This window comes from Lithobates pipiens, unplaced genomic scaffold, assembly GCF_037356315.1.
Source record: "Lithobates pipiens isolate NorthernLeopardFrog02 unplaced genomic scaffold, aLitPip1_a1.2 Scaffold_18, whole genome shotgun sequence".
In the NCBI taxonomy this organism is placed as follows: domain Eukaryota; kingdom Metazoa; phylum Chordata; class Amphibia; order Anura; family Ranidae; genus Lithobates; species Lithobates pipiens.
The window spans coordinates 613,127,830-613,145,533 of NW_027507758.1; the positions used below are offsets into that span (position 1 = coordinate 613,127,830).

At 46.1% G+C, this 17,704-nt stretch overlaps 1 protein-coding gene across 1 annotated transcript in view; it reads left to right on the forward strand.

The window, feature by feature from the left end:
* LOC143989256 (extracellular calcium-sensing receptor-like) overlaps window positions 1-17,704 on the forward strand; it is a 38,660-nt gene that overhangs the window by 749 nt on the left and 20,207 nt on the right. Inside the window, exons 2-3 of the mRNA XM_077489326.1 lie at window positions 3,231-3,522; window positions 15,321-16,166. Of these exons, the coding sequence (XP_077345452.1) occupies window positions 3,231-3,522; window positions 15,321-16,166 (1,138 nt within the window). The remainder of the gene's footprint in view (window positions 1-3,230; window positions 3,523-15,320; window positions 16,167-17,704) is intronic.

The following is a 17,704-nucleotide window of genomic DNA, read 5'->3' on the forward strand; positions in this document are numbered from 1 at the left end:
TGTTCCTCCATGTTCCTCCATTTGGGCAAATTGGATCATGCTTTATTGTTTTGTTTTTTTGCCCCCCCCGGATCAACTAAATTAACACCTGTACTCACTGGCAGCGCTGTATAAATTGTACATAGATCCATTTACATACTGTATACAGTGCTGTGTTCCGGCAGCAGTATGAGGACTTCCTGTCCCATTACTGGAACTAAATAGAGTCGGACTGAGTACTGCTCAGGCATTCACAGGAAGCCTTCTATTTTAGGAATAAATATAATGCTTCCTCTGGCTGAGGTGGAGATCGTGAAGTCATTTGCCCACATTTTCACCTCAGGCAGTGACAGAATTTCCAAGGTTGCAAAGGTCATACTTGTGACCTGGCTTTGGAGTTCCTCCACCATGGGGGGGGGGGGGGGGCAAGACAGCAGGAAGGGTCCCACTGCATTATCATAATTAGAGCTTTAAGAAGGAAGGAACACCTTGGAAAACACGTTACCACCATCTGGATAGATGTAGACCACGTGGTGGAATGGCAGTGGGTAACGCTGCTTGATGCGGACACTGTTTGCTACACTGAGCAGGTCCCTTTATGCCGGCATTGGGATTGCCAGCTGCTTCTGCTTCATACAGCCCTTAATTCTGATAAGGAACGAGACTCCTCCATGCTAACTAGTTACGCGATCCCCGGCTCTACATGTTGTGTGTTGTTTGTTATCACAAGTCTTTTGTGCATTTATGTCCTACCTCAGTTTAGTGTTCATTAGGATAGGAAGAGTACTATACCATTGTGGGTACTTACTTATTTTTATTTTTTCATATATAGGGTAAGTTCTTTCACATATTTTGGTCCAGTGACTTATTTATAATAAATGTATGTATTTTGGATGGTAGATACGTTTTTGTACTCAATACATTTTTGTGATATGTATATTTTGATGGTTATTGTTTCTCAGAGAGCCTCACTTTTTTCTTTGGGTTTCCGTCTTTGGAAACCAACACCATTTGTTTGTTCATACAGCCCTGCCTGCCTGTGCGTACATCTTGGTCCCTTCCATCCATGCCAATACAGCTGCTTGAATTTAAAGAGGAGGGCCGGTTTAAAAAAATAAATAATTAAAAGTCGGCCGCCCGAGGCCAATCCGTCCCTCGGCTCTCGGGTCCCGGTGCCGCCATTCTATGTAAGGGAAACAGGCAGTGGAGCCTTGTGGCTTCACTGCCCGTTTCCTACTGCGCATGCGCGAGTCGCGCAGCGCTTTGTGAATGGGGCGCTCTGTGTTCTGGGACACACAGTTCCCAGAACACACAGCGCCCCATAACCCAGAAGACGCTGCACGGAGGAGAGAAGAAAGAAGATCTCCGCGGAGGAGGAAGAGGCAGATTAGGATGATGTGCCTAGCAACAGGCATTTCTGGTAAGTTAAAAAAAAAAAAGGTTTTCATTTTTTTTTTCTAATTTTTAATGTCTTTTTTTTTTTCAGGGTGGCCCTCCACTTTAAGTGTGCTATATTTTTTGTACCAATAAATACTATTTGTTTTTAATGGGATGAGGATGGGAGTAAAAGACCCCAGGATCAGTGGGAAGGGCCCTTGGCCTGGAGGGAAGGGCCTTGGGACTGATGAAAAGGAGCCAAGAGGGTCAGGGAGGCTCTTCACTGTTTCTTGCACCGGAGCCCTGAAGGTTCTAGTTACAACCCTGACCTCAGACAATCAAAGGAAGTCTTATATTCATTCATAAATCAAAAGGCTTCCTGTGAATGGCTAAGCAGTGCTCAGCCTGACTCTCTTTTGTTCCAGTAATGGGACAGGAAGTCCCTGTAATGCTGCCAGAAAACATAGCGCTGCACACTGTATGTAGTTCATACAGGGCTGACAGTGGCCATATGTATTAGTGAAGGAAAAAAATTACTTTGGACCAACGGAGTCCAAACAGAAACTATTTAGTGGTAAATGAAATCTGTATGTAGGCTTTCAGTGCTTTCAACATGTCCAATTCTTTTAAAGTGATATTAAAGTTTTTTTTTGTTTTTTTTTTAAACATTAAAAATAAATAAAAATAAACGTCATACCCCTGGCTCCTCCCCTTTGACCAGTGCCTCCAATAGCAAGCCGATTCCTATAGAGTCATTTGTGCGTGCTCGCTCCCGAGCCTTGCTCTATGCATCCATAAGACACATAGAGCCACAGCTCAGCCGCACCCCCCATTCTCTCCTCATTGGCTCATTGGCTGTGATTGACAACAGAGGAGAGAGAGACCTGGGACAGCTGAGGCTCCCGAGCACATCGCTGGATCGAGGGGTGGCTCAGGGGAGTATTGAGGGGGCTGTGGGGGGAGCAGCACACAGGTTTTCTTACCTTCATGCATAAAATAAAAAAAACCTTCAGCCTTTACAACCACTTATAATATATAATATGCCTGGGGGGGTGCCCTAAATCTACCTGTGAGGGGGCTCATCTCTATTATGTACAGAAAATGCTACAGCAATGACAAACTTTTTAAAAATTGCAGCAAATGGCATTTGTTGACAGCTTTATTGTTTATTGGGTTTTTTAAATAGCAAACTCTTGGAGGGGCCTGAATGCTATGTGGTTTGGAGAACCTTTACAGGGGGACATTTATTCCAAAAGCTAAAAGTTTTAGCAAAAAATTATCATATGCAAACAGATATTTGTAAGAAACGATTGATTACATTTAGTGGCATTTAGTATTATAATAATATAGTATTACATTTAGTAATACTAATATAATATAATATATTATATATATTATATTATAATATAAAATATAATATAATATAATAAGTAATATAGTAATACATTTAGTATTTTATTTATTTTTTGACACTTTTGCTGGAATTCATCCTTCAGATGTGACAACTGTGCATGTTTAAGGCATTCCATAAGCCTATTATTAAAAGGAAGTGTACTTTTAATGTTGCACTTTAAGTCATGTTACAAAACCTGCTCGGCGCTGAATTATTTTTCAATTTTGTTTTTGCATTGGTACATGTACCCCATGGCAGTACCCAGCTAGCTATGTCTTTTTTACCAGAGTCTTGCAAATTGGCCTCGATAAAATCCAGAAAAAAAATTGAAGATTCGGTTACCATAGATTTCAATGGGTTCTCTAATCCTCCCTCGTGCCAAACTTAGGCCATTTTTAATTAATGCCATGGGAAGTCGGTGATTGTGTGTAACATAATGTATATATAGCCTCATCTCTCGAAGTTCTCTCATCTTGTGTAGGTTCCACATTCGTTACTATCGGGATGTTCTGGGCCTCATGTTTGCAGTGGATGAAATTAACAATTCTCCGGACCTCCTGCCTAATATCACTCTTGGCTTCAGCGTCCTGGATTCCTGTATGTCAGAGCTCCGGGCTGTTGGAGGCGTTTTGTCCCTGCTGTCAGGACTTGGAAACTCTTTTCCAGGATATGACTGCCACACACCTTCAGTCATGGTCGGGATTGTAGGTGAACATTTTTCTGCGTTATCTCTTCCCATTGCCCAAATGTTGGGTGCTCTACATTATCCACAGGTAACTAAAAGTTAAGGTTCTTTAGATTTGTACACTCAACAAGTAATTTATGAAGAACGCTATACTAACACGAGGTAGGGCTTCCCTAAACTTTTTGCGTGAACTCCATAATCCACATTCTTTTTGGTACATGTTGGAATGATTACATCATGAAAGATCTGCAAATATATCAGCTGCACATTCAGGCTGTAAATCTTCCATTCCATCACATCACAAAGGTCTTCTATTGGATTTAGATTCATTGACTCGCCAGTCATGTGTGTGCCTTGGCATAGATTGAGAATCTATACAGACCAGGCTACAATTTTCCAGTCTTCATATGTACAATGTTGGCTTTCCTGTGCTCACTGCAGCCCCAGTCCCTTGTTCACGACTGGCAGAAGGGAAACCCGGGATGGTCTTCATCTTTGTGTAGCTCATCCACCTGAAGGTTTCACCAATTGGGCATTTTGAAGTGCTTTTCTGCTCACCGAAATTGTAAAGATTAGTTATTTGAGCATTCACAGATTATGCCACGATAATGCATATGTAGCGGTGCCCCCGTGGGGTCGCTGCATGCAGGGCCATCTTTAAGGCAGGGCAAAAGGAGAAGCTGCCCTGGACCCTGTCATTGTTGTGGGGCCCAAAGCAACTGCCTCATACTTGCCAACTATCCAAGTTTAAATTCCCTTGGCCCTTGAAGTTTTAGTCCCTAGCTTTGTCCTGATATCTCAGTGTGAAGTGCTGCTATTAATGCTGCCCAGCTCTGTCTTATTGTTTTGTACAGATGACTCACCTGCAGACCCCGTGTTTACATGTAAATAACCGGCATTCATATGTAAACAGATGCATAGATATGTAAATAAAGGCGGCATTCAAATGTATATCATGCCCCTTGCAGTGAGGAGATGATGTGCTGTAACCTCTAGCAACCAATCAGTGAGCAGTATTACTGTACAATAATCTCTAGCAACCAATCAACAAGCAGAAATCATGTGCTGTAACATCTAGCAACTAATCAGTGAGCCGTAATGTGTGGTGTAACCTCTAGCAACCAGTCAGTAAAGGTAATGATACACTGTAACCTCTGGCCACCAATCGCAATCGCTTCCTGATCTGATACAGTAAACTGCTTTTAAGTCTAGCTGCTATTTACTGTATGTCTCAGAGCAGGTGGAGAGCGAAACTGTATGGGGGGCCCCAAGAAAACATTTGCCCAGGCTCCAAACAATACTAAAGATGGCCCTGGCTGCGTGTAGTAGTTCCACACATCACCCTGCTTGGCCAGGCATTCCATTCACTTCAGACACACTTTACCAGTCAATGAACAGTCCTTTAGCTTGTTTTTGTTGTTTTTATTTTAGGGGATTAAACTTGGATGGGGAAAAGGGACATGGATAATAATAATAATGAAAATGGGATTTTTATATACAGCTTACCTGTAAAATCCTTTTCTTGAGAGTACATCACGGGACACAGGAGCTTCATTACATAGTGGGTTATATAGGCACCTCTGGTGATTGGACACTGGTTGACCCTAATTAAGGAGAATTCCTCCCCTATATAACCCCTCCCATCCGGGAGGCACCTCAGTTTTGTAGCAAAGCAATAAGAACCACGTAAAACCCAAGAGGGGCGGGAGCCCTGTGTCCCGTGATGTACTCTCAAGAAAAGGATTTTACAGGTAAGCTGTATATAAAAATCCCATTTTCTTGATCATACATCACGGGACACAGGAGCTTCATTACATAGTGGGATGTCCCAAAGCAATGCTCAGGTTGAGGGGAGGGAGACACAGATCATAAGCATAGACCGCCAGGGACCTGAGGACCTAAACTGCAGCCTGCAGTACACTGCGCCCGAAGGCGATATCCTCTTGCCCTCTGACATCCACCTGATAGAATCTGGTGAATGTGTGGATTGATGACCAAGTCGCAGCCTTACAGATCTGAGCCAGGGAGGCCTGGTGATGCACTGCCTAAGAAGCACTGATAGCCCTAGTAGAGTGCGCTTTCACCTGAAAAGGAGGAATCTTCCCCTTTAAGCTATAGGCCTGAGAAATAACCTGTCTGATCCATCTCGAGAGAGTGGACTTTGACGCTGCTTGACCCCTTCTAGGGCCTTCTGGCAGAATAAATAAGCAGTCAGTTTTTCTTATCTGAGCAGTTGCTTGAAGATAAAGACTGATTGCTCTAACCACATCTAAAGTGTGTAAGGATTCTTCCTCTATGGACTGAGGATTTGGAAAAAAAAGGATGGTAGGATTATATCTTGATTCAGATGAAAACCTGAAACCACCTTAGGTAGAAAGGACCTGTTGGGACGCATAACCACCCGGTCCTTATGGATAATTAAATAGGGCTCTTTACAAGAAAGAGCTGCCAATTCTGATACCCTTCTAGCCGTGGATATGGCTACTAGGAAGACTAGCTTCTTTGTCAAGAGGACTAACGAAGCAAGATGCAAAGGTTCAAATGGTTGGGCTACTAAGGCCGAGAGAACCAAATTCAGATCCCATGGGCATACCGGAGGTCTGACTGGCGGTCTCATCCGCATAGCCCCCTGGATAAAGGCCCGTATCAGGGAATGTGATGCAAGCGGTCTTTGAAGAAAGACCGACAGGGCCGAAATCTGCACCTTGATGGTGCTTATGGCCAGATTCAATTCAAGGCCTGATTGGAGAAAGGCCAAGATTCTGTTAATGACATACCTTCTGGGATGCCATCTCCTGGGTTCACACCAGGAAACATATGCCCTCCAGATCTTGTAATAGATACGCCTGGAGGCCGGCTTTCTGGCATTGACCAGAGTGGAAAGGACTGGCCCTGAAAGACCACGGTCTTTTAAAATGTGGGTCTCAGCAGCCAGACCGTCAAATTCAGACTGCGTAAAGCAGGATGGTAAATTGGGCCCTGCGAGAGCAGATCCGGCCGGAGGGGGAGGGTCCATGGCCTGCCCACTGCTAGCTTCATGATTTCTGCGAACCATGGTCGCCTGGGCCAAGCCGGGGCCACTAGAAGGACCGACTTCGCCTCCCTCTTGACCCTTCCCAGGAACCGTGACAGTAGCGGGTTCGGGGGGAAGGCATAGATCAGATTGTACTGATTCCAGGGAACCGTCAGAGCATCTGACCCCTGAGCAAGTGCATCTCTTGTCCTTGACACAAAGTTGTCCAGTTTCCTGTTGAATCTGGACGCAAAAAGATCCACGTCTGGAGTGCCCCATTTGTAACATATGTCTCGAAACACATCGGGGTGCAGAGCCCATTCTCCTGGGCACAACTGCTGGCGGCTGAGATAATCCGCCTGCCAATTCTCCACACCTGGGATGAAGACTGCAGAGAGGCACGGAACATGCTCTTCTGCCCAGACAAGTATGCGATTCACCTCGTTTTGGGCCACCAGACTTCTGGTACCGCCCTGGTGATTGATATAAGCCACCGCGGTGGCATTGTCGGACTGAATCCGAACCGGGAAGCCTCGCAGTCTGTGAGACCACTCTCTGAGTGCCATGTAAACTGCCCGAAACTCTAGGATATTTATGGGCAACAGACTTTCGGTCGCAGACCATTTTCCCTGCGAGCATGTTCCCTCTAATACGGCTCCCCAGCCTGTCAGGCTGGCATCCGTTGTGACAATCTTCCATGAGAGGGGAAGAAATGTTTTGCCCTTTAGCAAATTTCTGGTTTGTAACCACCAAACAAGACTCTTGCGTGCCCGGGGGGATAAACGCATAGGAAGATCCAGGGATTGGGGCTTCCTGTTCCAAATCGCAAGGATGCATCCTTGCAGGGCCTTGGGTGGAACTGGGCGAATGGAACGGCCTCGAAAGAGGCGACCATTTTTCCCAACAGTCTCATGCACAACCGAATGGAGGAAGATCTTCTGCCCAGAATCAGGCGCACCAGATCTCCAATGGCCAAGGCCTTTGGCTTTGGAAGGAACACCCTGCCTTGAGCGGTGTCGATAATCAGACCCAGGTAATCCAACCTGGTGGTCGGTTGTAAAGATGACTTTTCTAGGTTTATAATCCAACCTAGGTGGCCCAGATGTTCTAGCGTTTTGGTGACGCTGCGACTTAGGCATGTTGCAGTTCTCTCTACGAGAAGTAAGTCGTCTAGGTAAGCCATGACGGCTATGCCCTGAACTCTTAAGATTGCTAAGAGAGGGTCTAGAATCTTCGTGAAGACTCGGGGGGCCGTGGCTAGGCCAAACGGCAGGGCCACAAATTGAAAATGGCGCTGCTCTGCCGCGAACCTCAGAAACTTCTGGTGTGCGGGAAATATTGGCACATGAAGATATGCGTCTCTGATATCTATTGATGCCATGAATTCTCCTCCTTGTAGGGAGGAGAGCACAGTGCGTATTGACTGCATCCGGAAGGTCTGGATGTGTAGAAACCGGTTTAAGTCTCTCAGATCCAAGATAGGTCTGACACTTCCGCTTGGTTTTGGAACGGTGAAGAGATTTGAATAAAAACCTGAACCCTGATCTTTCAGGGTTCACTTCTACTATCACACCCTGGGATAGTAATTGATCTAAGGCCACAAATAGCGGTTTCTGCTTTATCGGATCCCTGGGGATCCTTGACCTTAGAAAACGAGAAGGTGGAATCTCCTGAAACTCTAGCCTGTAGCCCAGAGACACTGAAGAGATCACCCATCTGTCCTGAATCTCCTCCCGCCAGGCGCCTGCAAACTGCAGGAGCCTTCCCCCCACTCGGCCGAGCGGGGGCGCCCCTTCACAAGGAGGTCTTGGAGGTTTGCTTGGCAGGCTTCCGCCCCCAAGTCTTTTTCTGTCCCTGGGCTCAGCCCTGAGGCTTTCCAGCCGAGGAGGGCTGGGAAGGCCGTCGCCACTGTTTAGAGCTTGATGCTTCGGGAGAAAGAGTACGCCTGAATGAAGGACGTTTACTCTTCTTGACTGGAAGGAGTGTAGATTTACCTCCCGAAATATTTTGGACGAATTTATCTAATTCCTCTCCAAACAACCGTTCCCCTTTAAACGGGAACCCAGCCAAATGCTTTTGCATGACATCTCAGCAGCCCAATTCTTTAGCCATAGAGCCCTTCGTATGTGTACCAACATGAGGGACAAACGTGATGCTTGTTGGACAGAATCCAAAATCGCATCAATTATGAAACATAAGATGTGAGGCATTTCTGCATATTTCTCTACTTCCTCATTGGGAAGGAGTTCAAACATCTGTTTAACCTGTTCCTTAAGGAACTGACACAACCCCACGGCTGCGACTGTAGGTTGCACCACAGCGCCGGCCATGGAAAGGGAGGCTTTTAACAAGGTTTCCAGCCCTTTGTCAGCTGGATCCTTAAATACCTGCGCATTATCCAAAGGACAAGTTAGGTTTTTATTCACACAAGAGATAGCCGCATCAACAGATGGGGCCCCCCATTTCTTGGTGAAACTTTCCTCCACGGGATAATACATAGAAAACCTCTTGGGAGGAGAAAACAGTTTATCGGGATGTCCCCAGTCCTTATACATCAAGTCAGCCATTAAAGGATGAATTGGAAAGGAACAGGCAGTCTGTGGGGCTTTCCTGACTCCCAGGGAAGAGACAGAGGATGTAGCGACTTCAGTAGCAGGCATTCTGAATGTGGTACGCACCAATTCAGTATAATACTGCACCTGCTTTCTGAGTGCCTGGGAGGAGGGGACTAACTCCTCATCCTCTGACTGATCCGACTGCTCATGATCCCTTTCTAAAGATAGGGATCTCTCCTCATTTTCAGAACAACTGTCTGAGAGAGGGATTTCAGCAGAGGGAGGGGATCTACCCCTTTTTCTGCTATCTTTTAGGGAAGCAGAAATAAAATTCATTATCCTCCCTTCAAAACTCTCCAATGTAGCCCTAAGGGAGTCCTCAGTGACATATACCGGGGCTGCGACATTAGGAGAGGCTGCAAAGCCTGAAAGGGGCACTGACTCGTCTTGAGATGCAGGCTCCACTCTTGCAGAGGGGGATGGTAATCTGCATGCACTTTTGAAATGGACCTAGGCGGTGACCTGCCAGTGCTTTTGTTACCTGCCCCTGAAACCCTCTTACGAGGAGACATAGTACTGAGCTACAAAGCAGAGTTACTAATGTAAAATGCAATCACTTATTTGTGCTTAAAGTCTCACAATAAATCAATATTAGCTTAACTGCACAATATGATGCCGAGTAGGTGTCTTAGGGTTTGCCTGGATCCAATCCCACGGATGCTTACAGCCCACAGCTCCTGTGCCTCACCTTACAGTCCCCTGACGCTCTGGGCTTTTAAATCGGCCGTTTTGGCGCCTGCATTACAGCATAGAGCACCTGATTGTGCACAGCTGGCAACCACACCCCCCCCCTTTCCCCAATAGGCCGGGAGCGCGCCCGGCGCGCGTGCACGCACCCGCGCGCGTGCACGAGGACCGCGGGATCCGGGGGGGGAGGAGGAGAACCCAAAAGGAGTGACCTGGGACCCCCTGATCTGCGTGGGACCCCTTTTTTACCTTTATTGTGGCAGGGACTGCAAGGAGACGTGAGAGCTGGAGAACCAGGCACTTCACTGAGCGTGTTAGTATTGAAAGGCATGTAAGTATGCATCAGGCTGCTCTTACTCCATCTAGTGGTGGAAACCAGGTAAGACATACAACTACTCACAGTGAAGAAATCCATTCATATATTAAATATATAGGATGACTTCCCCTACCTGTTCCCCGCCGCAGGAATTGCTGTGTTCAGACCAATTCCAGCCTTCACCCATCACGGCGGGTATTGTTAGCCAACCTTCAGGCGTATCTGGGGTTCTTACGAAAAGATCCTCCTACCTGGGCCTTGTAAAAAACTCTGCCAGAAACTTACGGGCGCCCTGAGTCAACAGTACCCCAAGTCTGGTTGTCCCAGAGTCCAGTCTTCCAATGGAGAGGACTTACAGGCAAAACCTCGTGTCTTCGGCAAACGAGGCCCGGGTACCATACCATCTTGGGAGTCAAATATCGGCCCGAGGTATGGATCCGGTTTGTTGTAGCCCTTCGGCCCTCGCCGGGACCCGCATAGAGCTAAGTTTTACGTGACCATCGACCAGACACTGGCGAAAAAACTGAGGTGCCTCCCGGATGGGAGGGGTTATATAGGGGAGGAATTCTCCTTAATTAGGGTCAACCAGTGTCCAATCACCAGAGGTGCCTATATAACCCACTATGTAATGAAGCTCCTGTGTCCCGTGATGTATGATCAAGAAACTTGCTTGCTTGAACAAAGATGGTTTAATGTATAGGAACAGTCTCTAAAGCTCCACACTCCTTCAGCACACTACTTGAGATCACTTTGCTTCCTCTACTGTACAAGCATAGATTCCTGTCACCGTCAACACATGGTTAGGCCTCACTCTGAATAAGTCCCAACAATTCACTAGTAGCCATTTGCTGGCAGGGGCCTACAAGTCCCCTATAGTGTAGCAACCATGAAGAAAAAAATGTTTGTGCTGACTGAAACTTGGTGGACTACTGATCCCAGAAAATCTGGTGCAAATCCTGCCAACCCTCCTTGCTGTACTTCAACAACACCACAGTCTCTCCCACGGGCGTCACATTCAATCCTGGCATGTCCCTCCCAGAGCCAGGACACCTCTCAATGACCATGTAGAGAGAGGCTAACTCCCAGCTCCCGAACTCCAGGCCCGAGTTTACCCCCCCTTCAGAAAGGGGGTTCCCTCAAGGGCCACGACAGTTTAACACTGCATAACTCAGTTCATCCCCCGGACAACTCCTCCCACAACAGGCTGACCGTGAGTATATATAGGAGGCCTGCCCCCTGCCAATCCTAGTTGGGGATTGGTCAGGGCTCCCCAATACACTCCATGTCACTCCAGCCCTCTGCCCTGCCTCTTTTCCAGAACCCTCTGGAAACAAAGGAGGCACCAGAGAGATGAAGTACATGCCAATCACCTGCTGCTAAACGAAACTACTCCCCAGCCCACAGATCTAAAAACAAACAGGCCTAACTCACAGCTAGGCCTGCCTAAATTTATCTGAACTGACTGCAACAAAAGAAAAACACACTACTCTAGCAACCTACCTACCTAAGGTAGAGGGTGCTACACTCACCCCCCACCAGAATACAGCTGGTCTCCATATGGGTAGTCCAGACCCTACTCCAGAGCAACCCTTCTGCACTGTCAAATTATGTTACAATGTGAAAAAGTAATTGCCCCCTAAACCTAATAACTGGTTGGGCCACCCTTAGCAGCAACAACTGCAACCAAGCATTTGCGATAACGTGCAATGAGGCTTTTACAGCATCCTGGAGGAATTTTGGCCCACTCATCTTTGCAGAATTGTCCTAATTCAGTTACATTAGAGGGTTTTCGAGCATGAACGGCCTTTTTAAAGTCATACCACAACATCTCAATAGGATTCAGGTCAGGACTTTGGCTAGGCCACTCCAAAGTCTTCATTTTGTTTTTCTTCAGCCATTCGGTGGTGGACTTGCTGGTGTGTTTAGGATCATTGTCCTGCTGCAGAACCCAAGTTCGTTTCAGCTTGAGTACACGAACAGATGGTCGGACATTCTCCTTCAGGATCTCTTGGTAGACAGCAGAATTCATAGTTCCTTTTATCACGGCAAGTCTTCCAGGTCCTGAAGCAGCAAAACAGCCCCAGACCATCACACTACCACCACCATATTTTACTGTTGGTATAATGTTCTTTTTCTGAAATGCAGTGTTCCTTCTACACCAGATATACTTGGACACACACCTTCCAAAGAGTTCCACTTTTGTCTCATCGGTCCACAGAATGTTGTCTCAAAAGTCTTGGGGATCATCAAGATGTGTTGTGGAGAAATTGAGACGAGCTTTGATGTTCTTTTTGCTCAGCAGTGGTTTTCTCCTTGGAACTCTGCCATGCAGGCCATTTTTGCCCAGTCTTTTCCTGATGGTGGAGGCATGAACGCTGACCTTAACTGAGGCAAGTGAGGCCTGCAGTTCCTTGGACGTTGTTGTGGGGTCTTTTGTGACCTCTTGGATGAGTCGTCGCTGCGCTCTTGGGGTAATTTTGGGCGGCCGGCCACTCCTGGGAAGGTTCACCACTGTTCCATGTCTTCGCCATTTGTGGATAATGGCTCTCACTGTGGTTCGCTGGATTCCCAAACTTTGGAAATGGCTTTATAACCCTTTTCAGACTGATAGATCTCAATGACTTTCTTTCTCAATTGTTCCTGAATTTCTTTGGGTCTCGGCATGATGTGTAGCTTTTAAGGATCTTCTGGTGGACCTTACTGTGTCAAGCAGCTCCTATTTAAGTGATGCCTTGATTGTGAACAGGTGTGGCAATAATCAGGCCTGGGTGTGGCTAGAGAAATTGAACTCAGGTGTGGACAACCACAGTTATAGTATGTTTTAACAAGGGGGGCAATCACTTTTTCACACATGGCCTTGAGGTTTGGATTTTTTTTCACCTTTAATAATAAACACCTTCATTTACAAATTGCATTTTGTGTTTACTTGTGTTGTCCTTGACTATTGTTTAAATTGGTTTGATGTTCCGAAACACTTAAGTGTGACAAACATGCAAAGGAACAGGAAATGAGAAAGGGGGCAAACACTTTTTCACACCACTGTATGTAGTTTGTACTTATGTAGCCATGCCCCCCCTCCCCCCCCCCCCTCGGGGGTTGCTGAATGTAGTGGTTTACCTGTCACCCTGCTCAGAGAGAGTCCATAAGCTTTGTTTTTTTTTGTTTTTTATTGAGGCCATTGAACTTGGATGGGAAATGTCAAATTATGGGATGTGCAGGAACATTCAGTGCAACTTGCTTGGGACTTCTATATACACTCCAGTATATACACTCCAATTTTCTCTCCAGCACAAACTCTTGCTTAAGACCTCTTATCCTTCACTCCTTCAGCACTTCACTTGCTGCAAACTGTTACTCCTCTAGCACTTCCCTTGTTTCAGACTGTCACTCCTCTAGACTAGCTAGCACCGCATGGTTAGGCCTGACACTAACTCAGCCAGACCTCAGTGAAATGCCTTTTGCGGGCAGGGACCTTGGGACCCGGTGTTGTAGAAACATTTCATATGCTAACTGTCCTCTATTCAGCTACCAATCCCAGATAGCTATCTTCAGGTCCTGCCAGCCAGCCTGGCTGCAATGACCCTATTCCACTGCCCTTCCCACAGTCCACTCTTCTGGTTCTGCACCCATCTCAAACTGCAATCTCCCAGTTCTCTCAGGCGTGCTGCCCCAGTCCTCCCGACTGTTCTCCACTCACCAACCCTCCTGGCTGTGATCAGTTGTCCTCCCTGGAGTCTCGTAGTAGAACCCTTTCCCAGACTGGGGAGCTCCCTGTGGGCCCCAACAGCCACCACGCTCTCTCACTCCAGCTCTTCCTCCCGACAACTCCTCCCCAGCTGGGCTAACCCTGGGAGTTTAAAGAGGCCTGCGCTCTAGCAATCCAAGTTGGGGATTGGTCAAGGCTCCTTAGAATACCCAAGGCAGCTCCTCCTCTCTTTCAAGCACCTTCTAGAAAGAAGAGGGAGATGACAGTGATGCAACCTGTGAGTCACCCAGCCCTGCCCTGAGCCACTCCCACCCCAGAATGAAATAAAACAGGCCTAGCCTCCAGCTAGGCCTGCCTACATTTTCCTACGCTCCAGAAAAAAATCATCACTCTAGCACCTACCTAACTAGAGGGTGCTACACTTACATAGTTGCCAAGATTTCCAAAATGTTTTTATGGACACCTTTTTTTTGTTGTGTGCCCAAAAAGTCACTGTAGGCAGATCATTGCTTTAATTAGGGGCAGGGCATTCATTTATTATGGGTGTGGTTCTACAAGAAGCAAGATAAATATGAAGCTGAAAAGTGGGCATGGCTATTGCACTAAATATTGGGTGTGGCTTAAAGGGGGTGTAGTTACTCAGAGTCTGAGATGACTTACATAGTGCAGAATGTGGTAATGGTAAATAGGAAATTTACAGTGCAGAATGAAGGGGCAAAGATGCCAAGTGTGAACCTTTACCCCATACCAACTTTTTGAAGAATGACATGGAGATGACATGGTAGATGACTGTATGCAGGATGGAGATGACATGGAGATGACATGGTAGATGACTGTATGCAGGATGGAGATGACATGGAGATGACTGTGTGCAAGACGGAGATGACTTGGAGATGACTGTGTGCAGGATGGAGATGACATGATGACCTTCGGATGCCTATGTCATCTCACTCAGGACTGACCCATCTGCAAACACCCAGGCGGCACCTGACTTTCTAGAGGAGTAGGAAGTAGGGACAGGGATCTCTATGACTGTGAGTATGTCTCTGTTTTGATTCGCCCGGGTGCCATAACCGTTTTCAATACAGTCTCAGAGTTGTCCTTGACAGAGCTAAATTTTCAGGATTCTGGACAAGCTCTCAATGGGATATTGGTCAGATTTCCAGGAATGTCCCGGCATTTTGGGACTGATGGCAACTACTGTATGTACTTATCCCTTCAGTTATATAAGACTCATACAAAATCATTGAAACCCTCCTATAATTCCTAATGCAAATCTATAGGTATCATCTGTCAATAGACTTTTATAACAACAAACTCTATATTGTAATTGATTTATTGGTATATCAAGGATGATGATCCTTGGTGCACAGATAACCATACAGTATATATTTTATGAATTTATAGCACATAAAGTAAGCCATAATGTTAAGATCTGGTTTAAAAATGACCCTGCATTAATTCCTAACACCCAAATGAAAATGAAAGCCCCACATGTTAAAAATGATGATCATGTGTTACATTTATCTTTATGTCATTCCCTTCACAGATCAGTCATGGGGCAACCTTGTCAGCTCTGAGCAATAAAATGAATTTTCCATCCTTTTTCCGCACCATGCCCAGCAACCTCTTTCAGAACATTGCTCTCATCCAGCTGGTTGGCCGGTTTGGTTGGACTTGGGTTGGCATGCTGGTGGTGGACAATGATGTTGGGCAGCAGGGTGCCCAGGTCATACGAGCTGGGATAGAGCGAAATGGAGGCTGTATTGGTTTTCTGGAGAAAATCCATCTGAGTTATTCAACCCAGAAAATCAAGAGAGTGGTGGATGTCATTAAAAGAAGCTCTGTTAATGTGATTGTTCTCCATAGCCAAGAGGTCCATGTGAAGGCCCTGCTAGATGCCATGTTTGATGAAGAAGTCACTGGGAAAATTTTCATCTCTTCAGCTTCCTTCATAATCACCCCTGGTCTTTTCTCTAAGAAAGCCTGGAAAGTTCTAAATGGGACAATCGGGCTGGTTCCTAGTGCTGCTCCTTTACCAGGGTTTGAAAAGTTCCTCCTAAACCTTCACCCAAATGCCAACACAACATATCCATTTATTAGACTGTTCTGGGAGAAAGCTTTCAGCTGCTACTGGCCTGTTGAAAATCCAGATAGCGAGAGATCAAATGCTCCCATTTTAAAGGAAGGCGTGACCTGCACTGGTGAGGAAGGGTTCAGAAGTGAGATTGCTCAATTATTTGAGACAAATGATCTTAGCTTGACTTATCATGCCTACCTGGCAGTATACGCCTATACACACACTCTGCATTCACTGCTTGGCTGTCCAACTATATCGGAGGGTTATTTCAATCATGGAGTATGCTCAAATATTAATGATGCTCAGCCCAGGAAGGTGAGTGGCAAATGATGTATGAAATCGAAATACTTAGATTGTGATTTGTATTCATGATCGTGTATATAGAAAGAGCAAACTGATAAATAGCGAAAGCATAAACTCACTTTCAGCAGTTTACAATCTTGAAGAGAAAAGTGAATGTGCTTTTTTTCTGCTGACATTTAACAGGAATAACTACTGTCCTGTGAAGCTCATTTCATGTGTCTAGTATGTCAATGTGAAGATATTTTCCAGCACACCATGGAACGACACAGATAGCGTCCAAATGGGTCATTTATTGCATGATCACAACACAAGGATAGTGCAACATTTTGGAGCCACACAGGACCCCTTCGTCGGGCATGTCTGACGAAGGGGTCCTGCGTGGCTCCGAAGCCTTGCACTATCCTTTTGTTGTGATCATGCAATAAATGAGCCATATGGACGCTATCTTTGTCGTTCCATGGTGTGCTGGCAAATATCTTCACTGTGACTTGAACCAGTATCCAGCTGGTTATTGCTGCAGTACCCAGATCTGAGAGCTTATCCAGGAACATGTGCGATGGGAATATGAAGTACTAGTATGTCAATGTGTAATGCCACGTACACACGACCGGACTTTTTGAGGGACTAGGTCCGACGGTCTTTCCGACGGATTTCGGCGGAGTTCCGACTGACTTTCCGAATGAACGGACTTGGCCACACACAATCACACCAAAGTCTGACGGATTTGAACGTGATGACGTACGACTGGACTAGAATAAGGAAGTTCATAGCCAGTAGCCAATAGCTGCCCTAGCGTCGGTTTTTGTCCGTCGGACTAGCATACACACGAACGGATTTCTTGGTCCTGCGGAGTTCCGGTGGAAAAATGTAAAACATGTTCTATTTCTAAAGTCCGCCGGATATTTTGGCAAGCAAAGGTCTGATGGAGCCCACACAAGATCGAATTGTCCGACGGACTCGTTCCGTCACACCTTTGCTGTCAAAAAGTCTGGTCGTGTGTACGCAGCATTACTCTTTCTATGGCCTTTCCTGTCTCGTTACTTTAATGACATAAGCCTCCACATTAAACAGCTTTCTTACTCAATTTAAATAATAATACAAGGGCTTCCAACCATTGTTTTGTTTTTTCCTCTGCTTCTTTAACATTTGTAGCGAGGTTCCAGCCCTCCTTCGGTCTAATAACCTCCAGAACCAGAGATAGCTGACATCCTTCTGTATTTGGTAGATTGTGTGGCATGGTGGGTTCAATGCAATAAGATTTATTGGGCCCCAGACACTTCTTGGATGCAAAATAGATTTTATTTCTCTTAACAGAACTTTGGGAGAGAGGGTTAGGGCCAGGACACCCTTAGGTAGCTGCAATATTAATTGGCAGACTCTGAGACTTCAACAGAAGGACAGTCATGAAGGGAAAGGCATCCAGCAAAATGCCACATCTGCAAGTGGAGGAGCACTGTCTCCTATGGCAACAGTATTTACCAGTTTCTAACACAAAGTGTAGAAGTTCCTTCACTTCCACTACAATCTCCTCTTGTACTTCTTTAGACCAC